Source organism: Mizuhopecten yessoensis, unplaced genomic scaffold, assembly GCF_002113885.1.
Source record: "Mizuhopecten yessoensis strain PY_sf001 unplaced genomic scaffold, ASM211388v2 scaffold1869, whole genome shotgun sequence".
Lineage (NCBI taxonomy): Eukaryota > Metazoa > Mollusca > Bivalvia > Pectinida > Pectinidae > Mizuhopecten > Mizuhopecten yessoensis.
In genome coordinates, this window is record NW_018404262.1 from 244,030 (window position 1) to 255,690 (window position 11,661).

The 11,661-nt window shown below is 37.3% G+C and overlaps 1 protein-coding gene across 1 annotated transcript in view; it reads right to left on the bottom strand.

Annotated features, from left to right (window-relative positions):
• Nucleotides 1–2,381: 2,381 nt before the first annotated feature.
• Nucleotides 2,382–11,661, bottom strand: part of LOC110441567 — a 27,170-nt gene continuing 17,890 nt past the window's right edge. Inside the window, exons 2-4 of the mRNA XM_021484756.1 lie at nucleotides 9,501–9,937; nucleotides 8,762–8,866; nucleotides 2,382–4,007 (exon numbers count right to left, since the gene is read on the bottom strand). Coding sequence (XP_021340431.1) covers nucleotides 3,857–4,007; nucleotides 8,762–8,866; nucleotides 9,501–9,931 — 687 coding nt within the window. The 5' untranslated portion in view covers nucleotides 9,932–9,937 and the 3' untranslated portion in view covers nucleotides 2,382–3,856. The remainder of the gene's footprint in view (nucleotides 4,008–8,761; nucleotides 8,867–9,500; nucleotides 9,938–11,661) is intronic.

The following is an 11,661-nucleotide window of genomic DNA, read 5'->3' on the forward strand; positions in this document are numbered from 1 at the left end:
CACGCACGTGTACTATTGTTTACCAGGGGCCTGTTCGTGTATGCGGAGCAACCGGTTTGACCGTTTATAAATGTAACAATTTCGGGTATAAATCCTGGCGGACCTGCAAATGTATATGCAGGCCTTGCAAGGCTTTCTCACGGCTCGCCTGAAAGCAGCATCAGATTACTAGGTCCGACCTTATTTAATAAACGAACAACAGTGGTCCGATCGGTTTGACCGTTTAAACGAAAACGGCCAAGGTGTAACTATAATTTGCACAACGACATCGAATGCCCGATACGCAATACGGAAATGACGACACGGTGTACATGCACATTTCGATCAAGATAATTGAGTCCGAGCTGTACTTTTTCCGGAAGTACGTCACGAAAATGGACGCTGATGACGATGTGTGGAGCCACCTTAAGGCCCAACTTTTAATGAAACAAGATTTACGTTCATGTTCAAAGAAAGTCACATCTTGACAAATTACCCAATTTAAGGCTATGGCTACAGTTTATGATGTTAAAACTATTGTCTACAACTGCAGTATAGGATGACATAACATGCCTACAACTGCATAATATGATGGTATAAACCGCATACAACTGCAGTATATGATGGCATAACTGACATATAACTGCAGTATATGATGATTTGTCACCCTTCTAATTTGTAACACTCTTTCTGATTGGATATCTTGCCGGGTCTATATTTCTATAGACCCCGCTCTGCCGGGGTCTATAAAAGCATGTGCAAGGGGAGATAACTCAAACTAGAATCTCTCTTCATAACACAAAGATGGCGTCCGACACACACAAGCGTTCGAGGTGTGCCAATCATTCACATGATAAAATAGCCTACTTTCAAAAGAACTTTGTGCCTTGACTGAGCGCACATCCCGTGGACAGCTATCTTCTATCAGAAGGAGTCCACGTATTTATACAGATACTGCCTCACAGTAGCCTTCGGCTCGGGGTCTATAAAAACCAGATGGGGTCTATGAGCCCGTAGACCCCTTCTAGCCCAGATATAACTAATAATAACTGTGACCAATAACTGCAGTATATGATGGTATAAACTCGCCTACAACTGCAGTACATGATTGAATAACTGTCACATACAGCTGCAGTATATGATGGTATAACTGTCACATACAGATGTGGTATATGCTGGTATAACTGTCACATACAGCTGCAGTATATGATGGTATAACTGTCACATACAGCTGCAGTATATGATTGTATAACTGTCACATACAGATGTGGTATATGATGTTATAACTGTCACATACAGCTGCAGTATATGATGGTATAACTGTCACATACAGCTGCAGTATATGATGGTATAACTGTCACATACAGATGTGGTATATGATGGTATAACTGTCACATACAGATGTGGTATATGATGGTATAACTGTCACATACAGCTGCAGTATATGATGGTATAACTGTCACATACAGATGTGGTATATGATGGTATAACTGTCACATACAGATGTGGTATATGATGGTATAACTGTCACATACAGCTGCAGTATATGATGGTATAACTGTCACATACAGATGTGGTATATGATGGTATAACTGTCACATACAGATGTGGTATATGATGGTATAACTGTCACATACAGATGTGGTATATGATGGTATAACTGTCACATACAGCTGCAGTATATGATGGTATAACTGTCACATACAGATGTGGTATATGATGGTATAACTGTCACATACAGATGTGGTATATGATGGTATAACTGTCACATACAGCTGCAGTATATGATGGTATAACTGTCACATACAGATGTGGTATATGATGGTATAACTGTCACATACAGATGTGGTATATGATGGTATAACTGTCACATACAGATGCAGTATATGATGGTATAACTGTCACATACAGATGTGGTATATGATGGTATAACTGTCACATACAGATGTGGTATATGATGGTATAACTGTCACATACAGATGTGGTATATGATGGTATAACTGTCACATACAGATGTGGTATATGATGGTATAACTGTCACATACAGATGTGGTATATGATGGTATAACTGTCACATACAGATGTGGTATATGATGGTATAACTGTCACATACAGATGCAGTATATGATGGTATAACTGTCACATACAGCTGCAGTATATGATGGTATAACTGTCACATACAGATGTGGTATATGATGGTATAACTGTCACATACAGCTGCAGTATATGATGGTATAACTGTCTCATACAGCTGCAGTATATAATGGTATAACTGTCACATACAGATTTGGTATATGATGGTTTAACTGTCACATACAGCTGCAGTATATGATGGTATAACTGTCACATACAGATGTGGTATATGATGGTATAACTGTCACCTACAACTGCAGTATATGATGGTATAACTGTCACCTACAACTGCAGTTTATAATGGTATAACTGTCACCTATAGTTGCAGTTAATGATTGTACAACTCGCCTATAACTGCGGTTTATGATGGTATACCTCTCGCTTACAACTGCGGTATATTATGGTATAACTTCAGTATATGATGGTATAACTGTCATAACAACTGCAGTATATGGTATTGGTGATATTGCCTAAATTCAATTTCAATTTCAAGAGTCAATTTCAACATGTTTTTAACTTCCACAAGTTATAACTTTATCTAGATAATGCTTGCTCATGATTTGGAATTTGAAATCCAAAATAGCCATCCTGTCTTCCGATAAGTTGAGAAATGTTGTTTTTTTGGTATCAATTGACCACACATATTTTAAGGCAGTGTCGTACAAATATTCCTGTCTTAAGCTTCGTCTTTATCAAGTATTATTTTATTTGTTGGGTTTAGATAACTAAACAAACAAGTCGGTGAAACAAGCCCAATAGGCCTCTTGTTTATTATGAAAATATACAAGAATAAAAACATATCCACTATGTTGCAGATGAATTGAACAGTTACCTAAAAATGGTTTAAGAAGGATTGAAGGACCTAGGTAGCAAAACTGAAAACTAATAAATATGGCTTCTATCCATCTAACATGGCAGACCTTGGGAAAAGGAGCATACTAAGGGATTGTTTTACTAGTATGTGGCCTGTCACGAGCCCCTGTAAATCTCCCCTGCCCCCTTTAGCATTTTCATAAGCTCCCACCCCCTCTAAAATATTCACTGAGAAGGGCAAAGTGCATCTTTAAAGTGTTACGTTAATCAGGGGGGGACACAGCAATTAATTTGGGTGTTGCCCAAAATGTTAAACTCGGAAAAAGACCGATTTTGCCCTTATCTAGAACTTATAAATTAGAACTGTCATGTCAGTTTACTTGTATTCTACTTTATGCCACCAAAAAATATATAGAACTTCCCTTTAATCTTTAAAGGGTTCCCACTCCTAAAACTTTATTTTTACAGTGGTGATTGCAGCATACAAAAACGCTGGGAAGGATGAAGGGTGGGAAAGGGATAATAAACTATGAACTGTAAACATGATGCGTTTTAAATCCCTTGGTTAATATTTTGTGCTATTTTTTATAGTCCAATAATACACGGTTTATCATTGCTAAAAGCAGCCACGATATGGCTTCTACCGCCAATTGTATTTGATTTAGCACCTTGTCTCAATTATCTACCGTGAAGCCTATGTTCTGTTCTTGGGGAATAATCTTCATCGACTAGCTAAATACTTTTTCTTTTGGGGTTATAAGCCTATATAGATTTTTGGTTTGAAAAAAAGGTGTCCTGGAGACGGATTTGGTTAGTTCGGACCTTCGTTCACTGTGTAGACTACACATAGCAGCTTGTTGATAACTTCATAAAATCATGAAAAATTATCTTTAGCTTTGAGCAGAGCTCAACTGTACAACAGCAGTAGAAATTATATTGTAGCGCAGTAGCAGAAGTTGTTGAACGTGACGGGGACAAACAGGATAGGTGGATCGTAGTTTGCATCATCCACGGTGATGATGATCCAGGTGTAGTAATTGTCCTCCTCTGTACATTGACCGTGCTGGCAGGTCGCTCCGGCACTGAACAAAAAGATAAACTAGTATAGTCTTAACGGCACTGAATAAAAAGATAAACGAGTAAAGTCTCACCGGCACTGAATAAAAAGATAAACTAGTAAAGTCTAAACGGCACTGAATAAAAAGATAAATTAGTAAAGTCTAAACGGCACTGAATAAAAAGATAAACTAGTAAAATCTAAACGGCACTGAATAAAAAGATAAACGAGTAAAGTCTCAACGGCACTGAATAAAAAGATAAACGAGTGAAGTCCCAACGGCACTGAATAAAAAGATTAACTAGTAAAGTATAAACGGCACTGAATAAAAAGACAACCTTGTAAAGTCTCACCGGCACTGGATAAAAAGATAAACTAGTAAAATCTAACCGGCACTGAATAAAAAGATAAACGAGTGAAGTCCCAACGGCACTGAATAAAAAAGATAAACGAGTAAAGTCTCACCGGTACTGAATAAAAAGATAAACGAGAAAAGTCTCAACGGCCCTGAATAAAAAGATAAACTAGAATAGTCTTTACGGCACTGAATAAAAAGACAAACGTGTAAAGTCTCACCGGCACTGGATAAAAAGATAAACTAGTATATTCTCAACGGCACTGAATAAAAAAGATAAACGAGTAAAGTCTCACCGGTACTGAATAAAAAGATAAACGAGTGAAGTCCCAACGGCACTGAATAAAAAAGATAAACGAGTAAAGTCTCACCGGTACTGAATAAAAAGATAAACGAGTAAAGTCCCAACGGCACTGAATAAAAAAATAAACGAGTAGAGTCTCAGAGTAAAGTCTCACCGGCACTGAATAAAAAGATAAACTAGTATAGTCTTAACTGCACTGAATAAAAAGATAAACTAGTATAGTCTCAACGGCACTGAATAAAAAGATAAACTAGAATAGTCTCAACGGCACTGAATAAAAAGATAAACTAGTAAAGTCTCACCGGCACTGAATAAAAAGATAAACTAGTATAGTCTCAACGGCACTGAATAAAAAGATAAACGAGTAGTCTCACCGGCACTGAATAAAAAGACAAACTAGTAAAGTATCAACGGCACTGAATAAAAAGATAAACGAGTAGTCTCACCGGCACTGAATAAAAAGACAAACTAGTAAAGTATCAACGGCCCTGAATAAAAAGATAAACGAGTAGAGTCTCACCGGCACTGAATAAAAAGACAAACTAGTAAAGTATCAACGGCACTGAATAAAAAGATAAACGAGTAGAGCCTCACCGGCACTGAATAAAAAGATAAACGAGTAAAGCCTCACCGGCACTGAATAAAAAGATAAACTAGTAAAGTATCAACGGCACTGAATAAAAAGATAAACGAGTAGTCTCACCGGCACTGAATAAAAAGACAAACTAGTAAAGTATCAACGGCCCTGAATAAAAAGATAAACGAGTAGAGTCTCACCGGCACTGAATAAAAAGATAAACTAGTATAGCCTCAACGGCACTGAATAAAAAGATAAACTAGAATAGTCTTAACTGCACTGAATAAAAAGATAAACTAGTATATTCTCAACGGCACTGAATAAAAAGATAAACGAGTAAAGCCTCACCGGCACTGAATAAAAAGATAAACTAGTATGGTCTTAACTGCACTGAATAAAAAGATAAACTAGTATATTCTCAACGGCACTGAATAAAAAGATAAACGAGTAAAGCCTCACCGGCACTGAATAAAAAGATAAACTAGAATAGTCTTAACTGCACTGAATAAAAAGATAAACTAGTATATTCTCAACGGCACTGAATAAAAAGATAAACGAGTAGAGCCTCACCGGCACTGAATAAAAAGATAAACGAGTAAAGCCTCACCGGCACTGAATAAAAAGATAAACTAGTAAAGTCTCGACGGCACTGAATAAAAAGATAAACTAGTAAAGTCTCAACGGCGCTGAATAAAAAGATAAACGAGTAAAGTCTCAACGGCACTGAATAAACTAGAATAGTCTCAACGGCACTGAATAAAAAGATAAACTAATAAAGTCTCAACGGCACTGAATAAAAAGATAAACTAGTATAGTCTTTACGGCACTGAATAAAAAGATAAACGAGTAGAGTCTCCCCGGCACTGAATAAAAAGATAAACTAGTAAAGTATCAACGGCACTGAATAAAAAGATAAACGAGTAGAGTCTCACCGGCACTGAATAAAAAGACAAACTAGTAAAGTATCAACGGCACTGAATAAAAAGATAAACGAGTAAAGCCTCACCGGCACTGAATAAAAAGATAAACTAGTAAAGTCTCAACGGCACTAAAAGATAAACGAGTAGAGTCTCACCGGTACTGAATAAAAAGATAAACTAGTAAAGTCTCAACGGCGCTGAATAAAAAGATAAACGAGTAAAGTCTCAACGGCACTGAAAAAAAAGATAAACGAGTAAAGTCTCAACGGCACTGAAAAAAAAGATAAACGAGTAAAGTCTCAACGGCACTGAATAAAAAGATAAACGAGAAGAGTCTCACCGGCACTGAATAAAAAGACAAACTAGTAAAGTATCAACGGCACTGAATAAAAAGATAAACGAGTAGTCTCACCGGCACTGAATAAAAAGACAAACTAGTAAAGTATCAACGGCCCTGAATAAAAAGATAAACGAGTAGAGTCTCACCGGCACTGAATAAAAAGATAAACTAGTAAAGTCTCACCGGCACTCAATAAAAAGATAAACTAGTATAGTCTCAACGGCACTGAATAAAAAGATAAACTAGTATAGTCTCAACGGAGTCGCACCGGCACTGAATAAAAAGATAAACTAGTATAGCCTCAACGGCACTGAATAAAAAGATAAACTAGAATAGTCTCAACGGCACTGAATAAAAAGATAAACTAGAATAGTCTCAACGGCACTGAATAAAAAGATAAACTAGAATAGTCTTAACTGCACTGAATAAAAAGATAAACTAGTATATTCTCAACGGCACTGAATAAAAAGATAAACGAGTAGAGTCTCACCGGAACTGAATAAAAAGATAAACGAGTAAAGTCTCAACGGCACTGAATAAAAAGATAAACGAGTGAAGTCCCAACGGCACTGAATAAAAAGATAAACGAGTAGAGTCTCAACGGCACTGAATAAAAAGATAAACGAGTAAAGTCTCAACGGCACTGAATAAAAAGATTAACTAGTAAAGTCTCAACGACACTGAATAAAAAGATAAACGAGTAAAGTCTCAACGGCACTGAATAAAAAGATTAACTAGTAAAGTCTGAACGGCACTGAATATAAAGATAAACGAGTAAAGTCTCAACGGCACTGAATAAAAAGACAAACCAGTAAAGTCTTAACGGCACTGAATAAAAAGATAAACTAGTATAGTCTCAACGGCACTGAATAAAAAGCTAAACGAGTAAAGTCTAAACGGCACTGAATAAAAAGATAAACTAGTATAGTCTCAACGGCACTGAATAAAAAGATAAACTAGTATAGTCTTTACGGCACTGAATAAAAAGATAAACGAGTAGAGTCTCACCGGCACTGAATAAAAAGATAAACGAGTAAAGTCTCACCGGCACTGAATAAAAAGATAAACTAGTAAATTCTCAACGGCACTGAATAAAAAGATAAACGAGTAAAGTCTCAACGGCCCGGAATAAAAAGATAAACTAGTATAGTCTTCACGGCACTGGATAACAAGATTAACTAGTAAAGTTTAAACGGCACTGAATAAAAAGATAAACTAGTATAGTCTTAACGGCACTGAATAAAAATATATACTCGTAAAGTCTTAACGGCACTGAATAAAAAGATAAACTAGTAAAGTCCCAACGGCACTGAATAAAAAGATAAATACTCAAGTTTAACCGGCACTATAACACAACAAACATTCAAAGTAAGGGAAGGATATCGGGTTTACAGCAGACCTTTCTAATTTCGGATTTTATAACCTAGGTCCTTAACTAAATGATTCAAACATAATGAGATGTTCCCCAAATCGTGACAAGTGTTTATCATGTGTGTCGAACAATTCTTTTAAAAACTGAAAGAAAAACTGACTTGAGTTAAATGAACATGATACACGCAGCCATTAATTGTGGGACATCTCTTTATAAAATCTTTCCGTTAGGACTACCTTCAGATGGCGACCACACAAAAGCATGTTACTTAAAACATATTACCCGTATATTATGATTGTAATATACAATTGCATCATCATTAATCCTTTTAATTGAAATCGAATTATTTACGGGGAAATATATTTCACTTTTATTAGAGTGTTACCCCAATAGCCTATCATATAAACGGGGTTTTATGGACAACATAACATTATCAAATAACGTTTTTATGTTTAACACGAGTAATATCACCAAGTGTGACGTCATAAGGAGCATAACGATGGTTTTAACTATCGAAAACAAATCACAAAATGTGAAAATAAGTATCATCTGGCTGAGTATATTTACATTCAGCATCATTTGCATTACATACATTGTATTATATATTTGTTTTAAGACATTGGGCTTTAGTGAGTTTGAGATTCTGTATTCAATTAAAGAAATCACAAAATGTGATTTTACATTCAACATCATTTGCATTACAGACATCGTGTTATATATTTGTTTTAAGACATTGGGCTTTAGTGAGTTTAAGATTCTGTATTCAATTAAAGAATTCACAAAATGTGATAATTAGTAACATCTGGCTGTATTCAATTAAAGAAAACATGTGAAGACAAAATAGGCCTCCCTGAAGAACCCCCCGTCTCCATTGTAGTTACTGTGTGTGCTTTTTGAGTAAAGATACTCACCCACATTGTCCCTGGAAGACGAGCTGGTACCCCGCGTCGGGCTGGTAAACATCGTAGTCTCTGCCGTTGTATTCTACAATTTCGGGGGAGACGCACGACCAGGTTCTGGAAAGAAACAAAAATAACTTTTGTGACACAACTCTGTCGTAGTCGAAAGATAATATGTAGGTTACTTAATAGTGGCTATCTGTATACATGTATTCGGGTTTATTCGCGAAACCGAACTGGATATGCTGGTCTTAGCACAACGTTTAGGACCTACATCTTTTCTCCTACCTACTCTTTTCTCTCGGCTGTGTCTTAGGTCAACCGCTTGAAAGTCCCTCGTCAGAAATAAATGTAATACTATTTTATCCAGGATATAGCGTTTCAATGAGATCGCGTTTTAAAACGCTCCTTGAGTTTGCATAACACAAATGGTTGTGCGTCAGTCTGTTGACCGTAAGGCCAAATGTTCGATCCCCGGCGGGATGATGTGGTTGTGTCCTTGAGGAAGGCACATTAATCATGTTTCTGACTCCGCCTTCCCTGTTTGGAGGATTTGTTTTTGGTCCGATATTACGGTTTCTGTGTGGAAGTATTCAGGTAAATTAAAGGACTGTTTGAAAAACAGACCCATTACAAACAGAACACTAAATAAACCCAAACATCTATACTACCTATCCGTGTATTCTAGTGCTCCTAACAGAGCCTATTCATTGTGTGTATGAAATCATGTATTATAAAAAAGTTAACTTACGTTTCACAACAGTAGCTAGCGGCGGCGGATCGTTGATGGTGGAGTTTACGCCTGAGGTAGTCCTGTAATTGGCGTTCGGGTAGGTCATTTGGGTCATTTGTTGTAGTCCATTTTTTCGATTGTTTGATTTTGGCTTCTTGCCGCTTAAATGTTTTGTCCAAGATGTCCGTTTTTGTATAAAACATATTAGAGAGGACACTGTCGTAGCTGCAGTACTTATATTTCTTTGAAGACCAAATTTCATCATAACTTTTGTTTTGACATTTGGATTCTTTTTCTCCTGGCCGTTTTCCTCCTGACCCGTGGCCTCCTGACCCGTGGCCTCCTGACTCGTGACCTCCGGACCTTTTAGATCTTCCGTATCCTTGTCCGTCAGTCTGGCCGTACACCAAAACAGTCCCACACATTAACACCACTAAGAGGCAATTCATTTTCAGCTAGAAACAAAAAACAAAACTGGATATTAATAATGCGAGGGAAGAACTGTGGCACCGTTATAAGTCGAGAGGATTTTGAGGCCCGAATGAAATGCATATTTATGTTGAATGGTTCGCACCTATCAGTCAAGCAGCAAGCTATGTAATAGTACAATAGTCTATATAAAAACAGGAAGAATTAATGATTGAAAATGGCCGTTTTTATTAAAACGACATAACATAAAAATACATGTTACAATACATGTACTGTTTTTAGTACACTTTGAGTTGTATTCTATGCACTCACGTGGTGAGATTGAAAGTCAGGCCAAACGTAGCTACTTTACAACAAATTTCTACGAATCGGCTGTTTAATTTGTGGGAAAGCCAGTTCTATCAATTGTAATTTATACACGCATGTGTTCATTTTATATTAATTGACTTCAATGATATAAGATTTAAAAAAACACCTTTTTGCACACTTGAGGTTGCTGTCGATCTTACATTGACAAGTTCAGCTGTCAAACAACATACCAGGTTTTGAGGGAGCCTGAAGTTGGTTCCTAGTTCCTAGTTCCTAGTTCCGTTTAAGATAAACGGAACTAGGAACCAGACCCTAGTTTCGTTTAAAATAAACGGAACTGGGAACCAGATCGGGGTCCGTATAGTAAACGTCCCTGTTTGTTTTTTTTGTAATTCTTTCCCTGTCTACTTCGCAAAACGGAAGGTCAAAGTCCCGTAGTTATATCTGAAACAAGGACAGGAATCAGTGTCAGACTCCAGTTACGATTTTCCTTAAACGGAACTGGGAACCAGACCGGGGTCCGTATAGTAAACGTCCATGTTTGTTTTTTTTGTAATTCTTTCCCTGTCTACTTCGCAAAAAGGAAGGTCAAAGTCCCGTAGTTATATCTGAAACAAGGACAGGAATCAGTGTCAGACTCCAGTCACGATTTTCCTTAAACGGAACTGGGAACCAGACCCCAGTTCCGTATAGTAAACGTATATGTTTTTCGTAATTGTTTCCCTGTCTACCTCGCAAAACGAAAGTTCAAAGGTGATGGTTATAACTGAATCCAGTACAGGAACCAAACCCACAACCTTTCACACGAAAAGTAAGACCACCAAAGCCTCTATAAAGTAATTGGTCTTATACGGAACTGAGTGTCAGACTCCAGTTACGTTTTTCCTTAAACGGAACTGGGAACCAGACCCCAGTTCCGTTTAACATAAACGGAACTATGACCAGACCGGGGTCCCTATAGTAAACGTCTATGTTATTTTGTAATTCTTTCCCTGTCTACTTCGCAAAACGAAAGTTCAAATGTGATGGTTATAACTGAATACAGTACAGGAATCGAACCCACAACCTTTCACACGAAAAGTAAGACCACCATAGCCTCTATAAAGTAATTGGTCTTATACGGAACTTAGTGGCAGACTCCAGTTACGTTTTTCCTTAAACGGAACTAGGAACCAGACCCTAGTTCCGTTTAACATAAACGGAACTGGGAACCAGACCGGGGTCCGTATAGTAAACGTCTATGGTGTTTTTTTTGTAATTCTTTCCCTGTCTACTTCGCAAAACGAAAGTTCAAATGTAATGGTTATAACTGAATCCAGTACAGGAATCGAACCCACAACCTTTCACACGAAAATTAAGACCTCCATAGCCTCTATAAAGTAATTGGTCTTATACGGAACTGAGTGTCAGACTCCAGTTACGTTTTTCCTTAAACGGAACT